Genomic DNA, 17,247 nt, shown 5'->3' on the forward strand with positions numbered 1-17,247 from the left:
TGCTAAGTAGAGGGGAAAGATCACCTCTCTTGACCTTCTGACAATATATGCATAATGCAGCCAAGAATGCCATTGGCCTTCTTAGTGGCAAGGTTTATCTCTTTTCTTAAGGTTCATCTGAAATATGAAAGGTTGTGTCAGATTCTGCAGATTCTTGGGGTCTAGTTTTCCGCTTCTGCAGAAAGTTGCCCTGCTATTCTACTCCTTGGTTGTGTCTTCAGCCTTAATTGGCTATTTTTTCCTTAGCTGAGTGTAAAATATAATGGACTAATCACCTGGACCCTTATTTGTTTACATATCAGAAATCTTTCCTTTGGCTTTTGCTGGACAATTTGAGTCCAGCTGGTAGTCTTGAGAACTGGAAGAGTATAACTGATAAGGTGATCATATCTCAGCTAAAAAGAAAATGTTGTTTTTGGATAATTCTGAATGTGCTAAGGATGAAACAACAAACCTAATTGCACAAAGCACAGAATCATGGACGGATAGTAACATCTCTGGAGAGGAGCACCAAGGGGGTGTGATAAACCAAGCCAAAGGCCTTGCAGTAGCAAATGGTATATATGTCAGTGTATGTCTCCAAGACCGACTTAGGGTTTATGTACCTTGCAAGTCCTTACATCCCTGAAATGATTTATTATATTGTTTTGTTTTCAGACAAGAGTTGGCACAAGCATTGTTTTAATGGCTATAATAGTAAGAAGCATGGTTGTAATTATATATATTTAAATACACTGTTCTGAGTACACAGTTCATGTATGATCTTATTCTGAGGTGTTTGACACAATAAGAGCAGAAGTCCCAAGCACTCAGAAATGTAACTGGGAACTAGAGAGTTCGTGTGAAAATGGTGTCATTTCTCATAGTGATCATACGAAAAATGCAGCGCTCACAATCTGCAGAGGGCCATCAGAGTTAATTGACAAGTTTTCATTCCAAAGTGTGGTGCTCTTCTAGGAGCAGCAGTGGTCAATAGTATAGGTGGCTTATCCCATGGTTATGGCTGTGTTTGTGACTTAATTCTGCAGAATTAGTTGGTTTGAATTCATCCATGTAAATTCTTGTAGAGGGCTCTCTGGAGACTATAATGTTTTAGCTTTTCAGTAGGACAGTTTGCACAAATCCTTTCTTCTTACTCTTCTTCCTGAAATTTGCCCTGAGAATGAAGAGCTGCGAAATATTTAAAAATCGATATAATTTACATTAAAAAAAAAAAAAAAATGGAGTGCATTGACAGTGATAACACTGCATTTGCACGAAAAACAGCTGGGTATGCATATTTGATTTATTCATTCAGTAAGTCTTAGAATGTGTTTGTAAGGTCTGTGATCCTTTTGCATAATTTGTTCTGGTTTATTGTTGGTGTTGTCACTCTTACGAGGAAAATTGTTTGCTTGTTTGGAGGCTGGGGATTCAGCATGGTATAATGCAGCTACGTGGTGTTTTGTAGGTAGTATCTATAATTAATACAATAGCCCAAGCTTATCTGTTTCTCCAAGTTAAAGCTGACAACTACCTTGTTAGCGGGAGCACAGAGGAAGGGACTGGATTTTACTGACTGACTTTAAAGAAGTTTTTCCATTCTAAATGTAGCAGTTCTGCAAGATTTGCTGTGAGACTTCTTTTACGTTAAGCATTTACATTTCAGAGTGTTGATTTGGGATGCATAAGGTTGAAATGATCTTTTTTTGATTCCCCAGTGTCACAGGTGAGCAGTAGTTTTCCTGGTGAAGAGAAGCACTGGTGAGAAGGAAACTTAGTTCAAGCAACAAAACAGCAGAATGAGGAGCATTTTTGTGTAACGTGCTTTATTTGTTCAGTAAGAAGTGAGTTTATGCTTCTGAGAGGTTACATTAAAAGTGTTATCTTAGGTGTTGACATTGTGGTTTTCAAGGAATTTGTAATGCAGATAATAAGAACTTTTGGGTTAAACCTTCCTATAAACTTCCCTCTTCCCCCAGCTAAACCACAAATAGAAGTGTCTAGTTGGCTGTCAAGTATAACAATCAAAAGTGAGAGTTGAGTGTAAGTATACTGATGAAAATAAGGTTACAGACACCTAATGCTTATTAAAATTAAGCAGATCTTGTGGCATTAGTAATTTTCATACTATAAAGGCATTATATATATATATATATATATATATATATATATATATATATATATATATATATATGTAAAAGCCTTGGTAATCCAAAAGCCATGTGGCTATTGGTATGTTTACCATAGCATTTTATTTTGGATCAAGAATATGCTATTGAAGCAAGTATTCTGCCTGTGTACTAGGCTTTGCTTTACATTGCAGAGTGGTTTTGGTATATATAAACTAATCTCCCTGTAGATGAAATTAAAAACAGGCTTCAGAACTTACTCTCCTACTGCTAATGCATATTTATTGTACAGGATCAGACTAGACCTAACCTGAAGTAGTCTTCCTCCATCTTTTCATTCCCAAAACTTGTAGTGTGAATATTATACTTTCAGCATCACCAGTTTTGCTCTGTAGAACTGATTTTAGTATGCCATGCTACTTGCTAGTATAGTGTATATGTAGATAGTGTACAATCATTGAGTTGCCAGCAAAACTCAGTTGATAAAATCAGAATCTTGTCTTGTGAGGCAGAAGTGAACTCTTGATACTAATTCCCATATCAGCCAGTAAACTGCGTATTAGGAACTGGCCCTGTATGTCAGGTAGGCAATTAGAGGGTTGGTGCTTTTTGTTCTTTTAATGCCTTAAATATATATATATATATATTTATTATATATATATATTATAAAAAAGACTTTGGAGCATCAAGCATCTAATGAACTCATTCTCATGTGATTTTGCTCCTCAGTGTTTTTTTTTTGTTGTCTTTTTTTTTTTTTTAATAGCCATTTATTTCATTTCTGATGGGGATGTTGTTCCAGTTGAGTATGTCTCTGAAGTGGGTGGTAGCTCCTATTAATTAAATAAAATAAAATAAAGTCTGAAAGCAAGAAAGAGTTCCTTTAAATAAACTAACAAGAATGTTTGTAGTAACTAGCAAGTAGTTCTTCCCAGAGTTTCAGTTTTGGAATTCTGGGGAAAGGTGCTTCCTTAGCAATTATGTATATTCCTTGCTGATTCCCCAAACTCCTTTATTTTATTTCTAAAATTCCCAGTTCTCTGTATTTAGGTAACATCTGAGTATCTGCTGAGCACCTCTGCTTTTTCATAAAGGCAAGGTGGGAAAAAAAAGAAAAAGAAAAAGTAGGCAGCACATTGTCATTCATTTAGTGGAAGCTCTGCTTCAGTCCTTGGATTATGTAGCCCACTATGACCACAGTAAAAATGTTGTTAACTTTCAGCATTTTCAGTGTTAAAAAAAGAGCTAATCATGGCTCTAAGACTAACGCAACAGAATGAACGATGTTTTACCAAGATTTCTGAGGTTGCAGTGGGCAGTTAGAATACTTTTCCTTTTGGTGTATTCAGTTCTACCATCAGTTTCTGCCGTTGGAGACAGCAGAAGATACCATTCTAAGGTCCTTTCTCTCTCACAGCTGTAAAACCAGAATACTTTGGTTGTAATCAGTGATTTTTTTCTGTATAAAAAGAAGAATGTGGGTTACTTCAATATAATAGTCTTTAAATAGTTACGTTTCTAATTTAAGGAATATCAGTATTAATACCTTTTTTTTTCCTTGTTTGCTAGAATTGCCTACTGAAATTTATTCCATTGTATGCTAGTTTCTGCTTGATGTCATAATGAGTAACTTTATAAGCTGACTTATTAATTGTCCTGTGATCGTGAAATCTGTTTCACCAATAGCAGAAGTACCCATTCCAACCTTTCTTTGACTTAATAACCTTTAGCACAACACAGAAGCCAAGTCTTTCAGTCAACACAGTATGTTAAGAAAATCTTTAAGTGAAAAACTGATCATTTCTGATTATTTGGTGGACTGCATTTCAATTGAATAGGAGAGTTTAATGTACTAATTTAAAAAAAAGAAAAAAAAAGAAAAAAAAATCAACATAGCAGGTTACTTCAGTAATTGTGCTTTGCTTATCTGTAGCAATACCCTTATCTATCTTCACTGCAGTTCTGCATGAGCAGAATTGTTGTGTTTGCTGTTTTCAGGAACTGCTTTTTTAGGTTTTGTTATGAGATGCTCCCACTAAATATAACTTCTCTGGTATTCTTAGAATCACAATTTCAATGTTAATTCTTCTACAGCACAAGAAACTTTAACTGCCATATGGACAGCAGCCTCAGCTGTCTTTTGTCAGTGTCGATATTTTGGAATTGTGAAAAAATTCCATGTCCCGTCCCCGTCCCACATGCGCTGACACTGAAGAAGGCAGTGACTATTGATTTAAAAAATGGATCTGTGGGGCAGGAATTTACTGATTGATGGTACTGGAAACCAGATCACTCGCTTTTTTTAAAAAAAAAAAAAGATCCTGGAAAAATGACTGGCATGAGAGCAGCAATGTGAGTGTCTTTACACTGTCCATACGGGAAGGAATTTTCAGAGGGATCATTCTGAGCTTTTCTCTCAGTAGACTGTATATCCAGACTCCCACATAAGTGATCAGAAATATCTGTAACCCAAATCTCTGCAGTATCTTTTGCAAGGATTTTGATTAATATCTTGGATATCTAGATGTATTTTTACAAGTGCAGAAGTTTTCTGAAAATGTTTAACTGTCTTTCAACTTTTAACTTTATACTTTAAACTCACAAACTACTTTACTAGGGGTAAAATCCCTGATCCCCCATACTACCTGCCTCTTTTCTCTTTCTTCCTCTGTGCTAAACCTGCCTCTCTTAGTGGAAGACACTTGACAGATCATTGGAAAGGAAAGGAATGGCTCCTCTACAGGCAAGCAGTAAAATGCAACTAAAACTGCTCAGCAGAAGGTCCCTTCTGTGACTGAAGTTCTGACTTGGGAGTCGTACTTCGCTAGCACCTTGAGGCGTGACAGTATCTGAGCACAGCAAATCCCCCTGTGGTGTGGTACTGCTTACATCATTTCACAAAGAATGAGTACAGCAGTGGTCTTTCCCAGAGGCTCCTTTGTTTGAAGTAATGAAAGCCTTTTTCCCTCTGAAAATTCAATAGCCAGAAGCCTCACCGTATGCGGAATAGCTTCTAGTGATATTATTTGAACACTGAAGGGAAACAAAGAAGGGGCATATATATAATGTATACACATTGTATAGTGTTATTGTTTCCCAGACAAAAGATTGTATTTAAAAATATATATGCCTTTTGAATATGCTTTGTGGCAGACATAGAGCTTGAAGACTGGCATATGACAAGGGGAAATCAATAAAAAATGCATAATGATATTATAAATATTTATAGAATAGCTAGATAAGTATAATATGACAGGGAGAAGGCACGAAGGCTTTTAGAACAGAAAATGTGTGCTCTAAGCCATCCTAGAATTATTCTGAGTTAAAACAGGGTATAAAGGCATTACATAGGCTGACAGAGAAGTTCACGCCACCTTTGATTAAAATCCTTTCTAAGCAACCATGAGAAAAGCTTAGTCAAAGAATGTAGCTAAAGAGAAGTTGGAAAGCAGAGAAGGGAAATAACAGTTTTCAGAATGGAAGGGATTGTTCAATGACTGTCCCCATGGGACACAAAGGAAATGTTGGTTGATTTGCAACTGTGGAAAGTAAGGAAGTAGTTCTCTGTTTGTGCGGGATTAAAAAGCTCCAGCTTTTTCAAAAGACTGAGTTTTCCAAGTCTGCTAAAAATATGGATGAGTTGATTTTTTTTTTAACTACAATTTTGGCGTATAGCTGGCTGTTGATGTAGTTGTTAATGCACCTGTTAATATGTACATCTAGGAGTTACGCATGTCAGGCTGCAAACAGTAAATAGGACAAGAAGTGGGTAAGAATGGAGATGAACAAATTTGGTTCTCTGAATACATGTAGAAATTTCCTACAGTCATCCTTCTGTTCTGTCCTGTAAAAATTTGTCATTACTGTCTGGCCAGTTCCACAGGTCAGATGCTATGAGAGGACTTACATTGTGGGGCTTGGCTGCATTCATCCTCTCTGTTGCTGTAAACACCAAGAATACACTGGAGGTTTTGTATGGAGGAATTTATTCTTTTCTGCTTGTGCTGCAGATGGCTGAATTTGCTCAGTCGGCAAAAGCTGTACATAATGAAAGAAATTTATACTAAAAATGGAAGAAAAAGAAAAGCCAGCAAAAGCTTCTTCAGTGTAAATATCCATATCTGGGGACAAGATATTTTTGCTGCTGAAATCTTGCTTACAGAATTCTCTTTCCCATTAGTCCAAACAGAGCACAATTTTACTAATGGTTGGGTCAGGGTGCTAATTATCTTTGTGAAAAATGGACGGGCAGACAGTCCAGGAGATAGATGCTTTCTAATTTGTTAAGGGCTTTAAAGATAAATGGCCTTGAAGTAAATTTGTTTTCAAATGAATAGCCACTAGAGTGCTGAGAGCAGTGGCAAAGTGAGCTCTCATCAGGTTTTCTCAGAGTGATGGATGCTGCATATTCTGTCCACTGACGTGGTCTTTGCCATCAGAAGTCCCAACTTATTAATAGCTTCTAGGGCAATGGTTGTAAATTATTGCAGCCCAAATTTATTACTGTTTTACATCTACCAAGGACTGAGCCCTTTATGTAGCTTTATATTAACTTAGTGAGCACCATTAAAATATTGACATTTAGGTTCATTTTGGTAGCATTAGCCATAGCATTCTATCATGCGTTAATTGCAGAGGTTTGAAATGACTGGAATGTTTCCTTTTCTAAAAGCACCAGAAAAAATAGTTTATATTTCTCCCCCACTGCAACACATGACTTTGCTGAAAAAGAAAAAATACTCCTAATTGTGTGCGCTGGAGGCATCTACTTCTTTGCTTCTTTGCAACCACTGAGCAAATAATAAGAAGCAGCCCTTACGGGCTTCACTGGGCTCTTGGAAGTGTCGCCTCTGAAAATCAACCTCTGAAGTCTCAGTGTGGACATCTACATCTAGGGCTCTGACTTCAAAAACATATCTTAATGTATAGCAAGAGTCCTCCTAATGAGCAACAAAAGCTAAAATCTTATGCATTTCCATATGCTGGTATGGCTTAAGGGTTTAAAACAGACACAGAAATGCCTTCTGTGATTCACAGCAGGAACACGTTTATAGCATCCATGTCTATTTGTATTATCATATCACTGTAAGAACCTGCAATGTTTGCTGGCTCTTTTCAGTGGAGGGCACCACTAGATGATTATGTTTAATATAAGGAGTTGGCAGCCTTTCTCACTTAACCATCATTAGGAGATCTGCTGCTGAGGTCCCATTTTGTGAGGCAGCTGGAAATTGGCACTTAGTTTGAATGTATTGTTTTCTACCTTTCTCTTCAAGGGCATTGCAAAACTGTTTAGACTAAGCGAAGAAGAAGGTTTTCTTACTCTCCTTGGTTTACTTGGTCCTCTGACCCTTCCATTCTTTTCAAAGTAAATTCCCCTATATGTACATGAATTAAACAGAAGTGTGGACCTTGTCATCAAAGATGGAAGTGTATGACTTGAGGGAAGGGACTTAAAAGGACCATGCAGAAGGTATCTGTGGTAAACTTGCAGACTTTTTACAGGAGTCAAAATTATCTAGGTCTTTGGTAGCATATCTCTACACTACTGGAGGACAATACTATCTGTTTTACAGATAAGGGAACGGGGGCATATAAGATACATGCATGTACAGATAAGGACTGGACGTCAGCAGAAAAGCCCGAAATGATTGAAAGGCGAGATACAGAGTAGGGGTGTTCTGTTCTCCTAATCCTCTATTCAGGCTGCCATTTAAGGTTTTTAACCATTGTCCACTCTCACCCCAAAACATTTCTGCACCTTCAGGAGTTTCAACACCTGTATTTTCCCTAGCAATGTCATATGGCTTCCGCCACATATTCACCTGTAGCCTTTCTGCCTCCTGCTGTATTGGATCCACTCAAAAGCCTGGAAGGCTTTCCAGTTATAGAGGCTTTCTTCTTCCAATTACTGTAGTTTCATATGACCAAATAATATTTCATTAACCTGATTGCCTAAGGATATCAAGCTCCAGGGGAAACTGATGCTCCTATATGATAGACAAGATAATTAAGAAGTGAAGTAATGCAAATCCCAGCACAAGCAACTGTAATAAGACGGGATGTATTTACTCTTTGAAGCCAAATTGTGTAGTATCTTAAATAGTATCTTAAATCATTTTATATTAAGGCTTTTACATTTGTAGATTTATTTTCATCCCTCACAGTGGACATATTGCTAGGACAGGGTGCTTTAGGAGCCCAGTCAGACTAGTGGAGCAGTTCAGGTTGCTGGGAAATCCAGTGAGATCCAGTGAAATCCAGTGAGTCTGTGGCATCACCTTGATAACACAGGCTAAAGAACACATTTGCTTTGACTAACTTTGATTTTGAGCTCCTTGGATATGACTTTTTGTTCCGCATTTGTAAAGCAACTACTGCAGTGGCTGTACTGTGACTGAAGCTTTGAGATGATAGGATAATGTAGGGACAGAAGCCATTGATGTCAGTAAGAGTTCTGCATCCCCTGGGATAGTGGACTGTTGAACCTAGATTAGAGACAAGTTCATTCTGAGATAGCCACTGCCTCCCCTGTTAACAGAGGCCATGGCAAAGCTAATATCAGTAAATGCTGCATTCAGCTGGCACCAACAAACAGGAGATTAAATGAGAGAGCTATATAGATGAGGGGTCCTGTTGAAGGTGGCCTTCAGCAGATAACTGTCTCTTATAAATGAAAAGTTCTTTTAGCAAAGCCTTACCAAGTAAAAGGTGTCTAATTAAGTTCTGGCTGCTTCTGTATCTGAAAACGATGAAACCTGAGAAGCAAGGAAATGAGTGGAGTTGCTCTGAGGTAGCTGGACTAAAATTAAATGTGGCAAAAGAAAAAAAAAAAAAAAAGGAGCAAAAAAAAATCAATATTCTTGCTAATAAGAGTCAACATTTATCTTACAGGAAACCTGAAGTTTTGCCTTCTGATTCTGAACCAGCCTTTCAACAAAGGTCATTTTCATTGTCTGTGGAGCAAAGGTAATAATAACTTACATATATCTTCATTTGCTTATTTACTTGGCTGCTACCTGGCTAATGAACTTCAAGGCTGTTGAATTGCTATGTGGCAATTTCCTCCAACTAGAGCAACCTTCTGGTGAGGGTGAGAATCAGCAGTATATGTCCCTTGTTGCAGAATGCAGCAAGTGAACTGATTATGCAAATTCTACTTCTCTGCATTGCTTACGTCAGTGGGAACTTTATGAACTGATCTGTGAAAGATTCTTTAGCTTTTCAGAAGCATCTTAGAAGTGATCATTGTTTTGCTGACAAAGTGTAGTAGATCAATGGTGCATTTAAAAGTCTGGGAGCAATCATTCCTTTAAAGGTCATCAGTGAAATGTGTTAATTTTAATCAAAATAAAATGAACCGTGTAGGTATTATGTTGTGAAAGTGGTGGGAATTTGTGTGTATGTCAGAAATATGCAAATCCAATTTCACTACCCTTTTGTTTAATATGCACAGTGCTAATCAGCTCTGGTACGATAGCTGCAAATTTACTGACGTTTTTGGAGATGTATAAATCTTTAAAAGCTTGGAGCTGGTAATCTGGTAATTCCTCCAGTGCAGAAATGTAGTCCTTCAGAAGCTTTGTGACAAACCACGGGAAATGTCTCTAACTTGTTACCAGCCTGGTAACCTTGCAGAGAGATTCCTTGTAACTAACTGGGGCAGATAGAGCTATTTCATTTCACCATAGGCATGGGGTCTAGTAGGGGGTAGCTGCACAGTTAAAAAGGAACTGGAGTAAGAGACGAAGTAGGAAGGATGTATTCATATCACCTAATTCTAGCTAACCTCAAGTAGTTGCCTATCCAGATCTAGATCTTTTTTTATCTAGGAGATAAAAAAGAATGGAAACTTGCATGGGATGATTCAAAGCATCTGAATGAGTATTGCATCTCAGATGAGCTCTGTTTAGCTTGCAGCGTCAGACAGAAGTGCTCAGTGGAAGGACTGTCAGTTCTATTTGCTATATTTTCTAGATGTGATTTTAAGTATTTTTTCATTTAAAAAGATACACTGAAAGTACATGTTCCGCATTAAATATTGAAAAGAAGGAGGGTATTTGTCTTCTTATTTCACCCCTGCTTTCCACTGTTCTGAGGGTTGAGGTTGGAAAACAGCAAACGAAACCAGTTACAGAATGGCAGCATGTAGCGTACTGTAGTATAATAGGTATGTTGCTTTTATGCTCTGTTATGTCAAACCAGACTTTTTTTCTGTCCTTTGGAATTTTAAGTCTTCTTCTTGCAATCAAATCTCTGCAGAGTAACTCTTGGGGCACGGAGTGCTTCTTACTGTAACACTAATGGGTCCTTAGCTGTAGTGCTTCAGTGAAGGACTGGGATGAGCAGCTGAATAAAACTGAGTAGACTACAGAATGTCTTGCTTGAGACTACCACAATGGGTTTCTGTCCTCTGAGCATAACTGCAGTGAAAGTAATTACTGGTGCTGCAGAGAGTTTTTTTAAAGTGCCTGTGAAAGTTAGGAGCAGAAGTCCTATTTAAGCTGATAGGACTTGTGCTGGTAGGTTACCTTCAGAAATAGGTGGATATTTTCCGTCTAAGCAAAATGAGAGGAAGATGGTGTTTTTTTCAAAACATCCCAGCTTCAGTAAACCTTAGCTGTGAATCCAGGACAAGATTCTGGTAACACCTGATTGACAGTCCTCATAGGCTGCTGTAGGCATCAGCAATCTTGTGCCTCCTGGACCCTGGCCCTGAAGGAGTCTCTGCAGAGAGTCTGTTTCATGACTAGGAGACCCTGGGGTTTTGGTACGTGAACTGGAAGAATTTTTGAAAGAATGAAACATCCTCAGAAACAGTGCCTGATCACCAGCTGTACTTCCTTGACATCATAAAAATTCTAGTGTATGTGAGTAATGAGAAGGAAACAGTAGGGCTGTTGATCCACAAAATATTGCCAGCTATACAAATCATGAAAAAAGGGGGAGAAAAATGTAAGGGGGAAAAAAAAAAAAATTGACCAACTTCTTAAAGTTACTGCAGTCTTGGGTGTTATACTGAGTATAGAATGCTGAGACAGAAGTGTTATTTTCAAGTAGCTTGTGTCCTCCTATCAAAATAACTTGTCTCATTAGACCTGTCACTTCAGCATCAAGTAAAAATGAAGGTGTGATGTGATATGTCCTGAGTTTTAAAAAAATAATAATAAAAAAAAAATCACATTGTTAAGTGTGGCTATTCTAGGCTAAAATCATCCCAGGTGTAACTTCTCTTGACCTCAAGAAAAAATGGTTGCAGCTAATTAGCCTTTGGTTTATTACAGACTTGTATGAAATCTATTTTTACTGACATACTTTGAAAATAACTGTTTCGATCAGTGCAAGTCTGTGTGAACTTCCTTCCCTGTGCTTTGGGAAGGACACTGAAATCTGAATTCCTTGCTTACAGGGGACATTTAGCAGCTTTTACAACAGTTACCATACAAGCATGCAAAGAGACAGTAGTGAGGTACCATAAGCTGAAGATTGCCATGATTTTCTTTTATTATATTCATTAATACTGTTAACCAGACTAGTTGTTATCTTTGTGTTTGGTACAGTCAGCAATACCTAGATTTAGATAGTGGTGTCCTAAAGGATGAAATGTTGAAGGGTATTATTCAAAATCAGAATATAGAGTAAAATGACAGAAAATGCTGGTGGTTCGATGAAATGTTGGGTGTACTAGGGAGGGACAAAACAAGTGGAAAAAGAAATTGAAGAGAATAGGTGGCTAAAGGGGTGCAGGTGAAGGAAAACAGACTCATGACAAGTGAAGCTAATATGAAGACACTGAATATGGGAAGGTGAGGTGGATACAGAGAATTGAGAATAGACTATGAGTAAGCACAAGGCTGAGAATGTCACTCAAATCCATCAAAAGTTCTCTGAATATATCTGTTACTGTAGCTATTTTTACCAGTGGAAGTGGTACAGCTTTCTTCAGAGTCCTTATCCTAGTTGTGGAAAATATGTGGAAGAGACTGGGCACTGCTTTTCTCAAAGCTGCACATTTTTTTGTGTCTAGGAGGTTCCTATAAGGAATACCTGGTTCAGTGGGGCCTTACCTTAACCTTATCACGTATCATACATTTCTGTTAGTATTTCAATGATGTTTGTAACTCCTGGTTTGATTCCTGTTTCTCCCCAGAAATGGTCAGGGAAAAAAACTGAAAATACATTAGTCTGTAGTACTACTTTGTAAGCGCTTTCAAATGTAAATGTATCTTTAGATAAATTACTGTGAGTTAAATGTCTGAAACTATCTCTGTAATAAGTTTGAAAAATAAGGAAGCCCATGTTTTAGTGGCTGAAAAAAAAAAAAAAGCTTTATGAAGAGTAAATGAAAATTCCTGAGATTTTTGAATCTGTTCTTTAAAATCTTTAATAAAAAATCAATTACATACTTATTATTTATTGGTAGGTCAATGAAGGTGCAAGTGCCAGATTCCGCATTTGGAAGGGGCATCCCTGGTTATACATACAGACTCAAGGATGAGAGGTGGGAGAGCAGCCTGGCAGAAAGGGGCCTGGGGATTCCGGTCGATAGCAAGTTGAATATGACTCAACAGCATGCTCTGGCAGCCAAAAGGACTAAACATGTCCTGGGGTGCATCAGCACAGCGTTGCTCACCGGTCGAGGGAAGGGATTGCCCCTTTCTGTTCTGTGCTGGTGCGGCCTCACCTCCAGTACTATGTGCGGTTTGGGGCACCACAGCATAAAAAGGGCATAAAACTATTAGAGAGTGTCCAAAGGAGAGCTATGAAGATGGTGAAGAGCCTAGAGGGCAAGACGTATCAGGAGCAGCTGTGGTCCCTTGGCTTGTTCAGCCCAGAGCAGAGCAGGCCGAGGGGAGGCCTCATGGCGGCCTGCAGCTCCCTCACGAGGGGAGCGGAGGGGCAGGCGCTGAGCTCTGCTCTCTGGGGACAGCGACAGGACCCGAGGGGACGGCATGGAGCTGGGACAGGGGAGGGTCAGGCTGGGGGTTAGGGAAAGGTTCTGCACCCAGAGGGTGTTCAGGCACTGGGACAGGCTCCCCATGGCAGTGGTCACAGCACCGAGCCTGCTGGAGATCAAGAAGCGTTTGGACAGCGCTCTCAGACTAGGATCTGATTTTTTTGTGTGGTCCTTTGGGGACCCAAGAGTTGGACTGGATGATCCTTGTGGGTCCCTTCCAACTCAGGATATTGTGTGATTTATGCTATAATTTCAGCAATGTCTAGGGATTGCAAGTGCTTCTGTTTTTTTGTTTCTGTTTTTGTTTGTTTTTTAATGTCTCCATAGTAAAGCATTAGGAAAGGGACAAAATTATTGCAATGCTAAGAAATCACCTGGGTAAAATTGTCTCATGATCATCAGGATCTGAAAATTGTTTCTTGTTTCTGAAAACATTTCCCTTAAAAGCTATAGTACTCAAATGATCCAGAATTGTCTGTATGTCCTTGCTTGATGGTAGCATGCTAAGTGGCTGTACATTGTAGCATACTTTTTGTTCTTGAAATATTGACAGACAGCTATAAAGAGCAAGAAGTTATGCTCTGAAAAATAAAATTATTTTAAGAATTGATGTAATATGACTGTTCTACAGCAATCTGATGAAGTTCCCATCCATGCTGTATTTCTGGAAATGTCAGGGTGTTGTAAAATAACATCTTCAGATATGCTACTGGAGAAAGACATATTACAATAGATTTTTCCATAGGTTCCATTTAACCTCTAGCAGAGTATTCTTGTATCCAACTGCTTACAGATAAATACAGCTGCAGAATTAAAATATTGGCTAATCCAGTCCTGCTTAGCTGAAGAGGAAGGCTATTACATTTATACCTTATGGTAAGGAAACATGTCCATGGGCATTTTTCAGTCTCTGAAATGGTTGTGACACATTAGTCACTGTACCTTTCTCAAAAGTATTCTGCAAATAAAGGTTGTCCAGGAAAGCTTTAAATCAAACAGAATACCAAGCATTCATATTACAAAATGACCCTGACTGATGTACTAGCATAAACTACCAACATCCTTTTGGAGTGGGCTAACTGAATACTGACTTGTGGGATATGTAAAGTTGGATAAGCCGACAGTAAGGAGACATAATTGTATCAGTCCTTTCTTTTTTAAAATCTATGAGACTGGGCTGCAAAAACGTCTGTCAATTATGACTTCTTCCCTAAATAGTCTCTTTCATGGACCATTCCTTAAGGAATTTGGAGTCTAGCTATGTCTCTTTACTCTGCTGCCCTGCCAGCTATTTCTCTGTAGGCTTAATGCATGAATGTGGAGGAAGTCCAGCAAGATAAAAAGCTTCTTGCTCACACTAGAGATTTCAGCTCTGTATATTTGGGGGGTCTGTATATTGAGATAGCAGAAAGCAGACTTCTACAGCAGCAGTGCAATATACTCAAATGTGAACTTGTTTTAGACCGTCTTCATGTAAATAATATTTTCTTATGCTAAATCTATTGTGAGTACTACCCATAAATCAAGGTGGGTGTTTTTGTTTTTTCAAACTTCCATCTCTAGCAACTTCGATTGTTGTAAAAGATACTGGATTTTAAATAGTATCTTGACTGTGAGGAAACTTTCCTGTCAAATTCAGCCTACTGTTTGGTGAAAATGCTGCTAATGAATGAATTGTTAGCACCTGGAGGTGGCTGCAAATTACAAAACACTTCCTGAGTAATCAAGTAAAGAAAGGTGTTAATTTGTATAATGAATTTCAGTCATCTGTCTTTAAATGTTGCATGCTTCCATGCATTTTATGTTGCATGTGCTTTTGTCTTCAATGTAATTGGTGACTGATATTTTGAGTGTCTTCTGTTGAGGTCCAAAAGCTGCATATATAAATGTAAATACAAATGGAAAGCAAGGCAAATGCACCAAGCGAAAGGTAACAGATCAGTTGGAACAGCTTGAATGTCTCAGAGCAAAGAACAGGGTCCTGAAGTTTAACAACAGGAGGGAAATAACCTTATTTTCCGTGGTGCCATTTTTTCTTCTCCATGATTAATACCTTTTCCTCCATTGTCTTTAGTGGTTGAACTAAACATCTGGAATTATTGGTCCTTGCCCTCTTACCTGTCAGCAATGAACTTGCCTTGTTGGCATATGCTGAACTTTTTTTCTCACCTTTTATTTTCATTTCTTGTTGAACTTGTAATATATCTCAAATTTGTACTAGGCCCAGAATTGGCAGCTGGCATAAAGCTTCAGTGAATTTAGAGCAGCCTCTATTAATAAATAGGAGAATGTTCATAAAAATGGTGATTGGGATGTCGCATGGACTTGTATGCTTTATTGCAGTTTCCAGCAGGCATCGAGAGGAGCAGTAACTCTTACTGTTGGCCTCAGCTAAACTACTCTATTTTCCCCAGAGTAATATGAGCCAGGAGTCAACAATGAAGTTCATTTTTCTGAATTTGAATCAGAAGACCAATGTAATTTCTAGTTTGTATCTGGTAACTTAAATGTGCTGTTCCGCACTGACTGAGGTAGGTTTAAACAACATTTTCTTACGGTGGCGTACCTGATGCTGCACTGCATGCAGTGAACTAACGTTCTTCGACTGCAGCAATCTGAAGGCAGTTATTTCAAGTGTTCTTGAGGGTAGGGGAGCTAGGTTATACTATAGGAACAAGAAAATCTGGCCTTTATTAGGTTGGCTAGCACAATGCTTTAAGCTTGGAAACTAAATAATATCATTCTTAGGACCTGCAGGAGTTTTGCACTAGCTGAGATTTTGGGCACAGTTTCACTAAACCAAGTTTTGCCCATTACTCAGTGCATAACCTTGACCTTTACCAGTTTTCAGTGATGAGCTAAGGGTTTACAGTTCTCTTCACAAAACTCAGCTTAAAAGCCCAGAGATATGGTACACTTCTCTCATTTGTGACATGTATATTGTTAGTGCCTTTCCAGCGCAGAATCAGATCTCTCAAGAGGTAGTCCAAGTGTATGGGTGTTTTGAAAAGTAGCTATTATTGATTTCTGCAAACTTCTAGATACTTCTTGGCAAAGGTGAGAGCTGGATCTTCCCACCCTTTTGCACAATTCAAGTTCCCTCAACGTAGTAGTAGCAGCTCTGATAGAATGAGGTCTTCAGCTACAATTTGAGACAACGTAAGACTGTATTTTTTGTTGATTTTAATTCTCTGCAAATCCACCAAGAGGAAATTTTGAGATCTAAAAGGAATTTTTGTTTGTTTAATGAATTTGAGATTTTTTTTGAAAATTAAAAAAAGAGTAATTAAGATCCCCCTCTGTGATGCTTTGAAAAGCTAAACCCTGCTGAGCATAAGTTCAGAGTAACAGAACAATAGAGAATTGCTTTGAAGTACTAGTGAAAAGCATAACAGATGATTACAGCAGAGGAGAAAAAAAATTGGAGGTTATTACAGTGCTTTTTTTCTATTGAGCTGGGATGCAAATCCCATTAGGGGACTTCTATTGTCAAAAGTTCCCTTACATAAAAGCCTTTGATAGCATCATACTATATATCCTGTTACCATGATGTTTCCCAGAGGACAGCTGAAAGAAGGAGCTTTGGAAAATAATGTCAGGAGGATGCTTTAGAGCACCCCAAGCAAAAAGGGAGACATAAGGTAATAGAAAAGAAGACCATTAATAGCTCACTTTGTTAGTGATTCAACAAGAGGAATGGTCCTAGCAATGAATGCAGGGACCAGGGGCAAATGCAAGAGGTTAGCATAAGTAAGATGCGTGACCGAAAAGAGAAGGTTCCTAACCCCGTAAAAGAAACACTTGTTTTTTCACTGCCTCAAGCTACGCGCTGAAAAGTGTTTAAAAAGATGTGTTCTCTGGGAGTCACTGCAGGGCAAAAGTGTTATTTTCATAGCTAGAGCTTAGTGTGAATCCACTACTAGGCGGAAGATGTAAGATCTTGTAAAAGTTTGAAGTTTTTCAAGGGTTGCTGATGTCAGACTTCTTGCTGTTTACAATGGCCTTTGGATCAAACTGTTGTTTTATAGTCTGTCTTTCTTCTCTTATTCCAGGGTTGCTTCAGGGCAGACAAAAGTTATTTGTTTGTTTTTGTTTTTTAAAAAAAGCCTCCCTCAGACAAACTAACCCTGTACCACCTCACCATTAGCTTTGTCCCAGTGGTTTTATTTAAATGATGAT

At 38.4% G+C, this 17,247-nt stretch overlaps 1 protein-coding gene across 5 annotated transcripts in view; it reads left to right on the plus strand.

The window, feature by feature from the left end:
• The window catches only part of TPK1 (thiamin pyrophosphokinase 1), a 311,693-nt gene that overhangs the window by 48,504 nt on the left and 245,942 nt on the right, over positions 1 to 17,247 (plus strand). For 4 of the 5 annotated variants that reach the window (XR_004748195.1, XM_035317536.1, XM_035317537.1 and 1 more), the window contains exon 2: positions 9,006 to 9,080. The exons of the other annotated variant lie outside the window; for it this stretch is intronic. Coding sequence is in view for 3 of the 4 variants with exons in the window: in XM_035317536.1 (XP_035173427.1) it covers positions 9,006 to 9,080 (75 nt within the window). In the remaining variant the exon portion in view is untranslated. The remainder of the gene's footprint in view (positions 1 to 9,005; positions 9,081 to 17,247) is intronic. 5 annotated transcript variants of the gene reach the window in all.

This window comes from Oxyura jamaicensis, chromosome 2, assembly GCF_011077185.1.
Source record: "Oxyura jamaicensis isolate SHBP4307 breed ruddy duck chromosome 2, BPBGC_Ojam_1.0, whole genome shotgun sequence".
Classification (NCBI taxonomy): Eukaryota; Metazoa; Chordata; class Aves; order Anseriformes; family Anatidae; genus Oxyura; species Oxyura jamaicensis.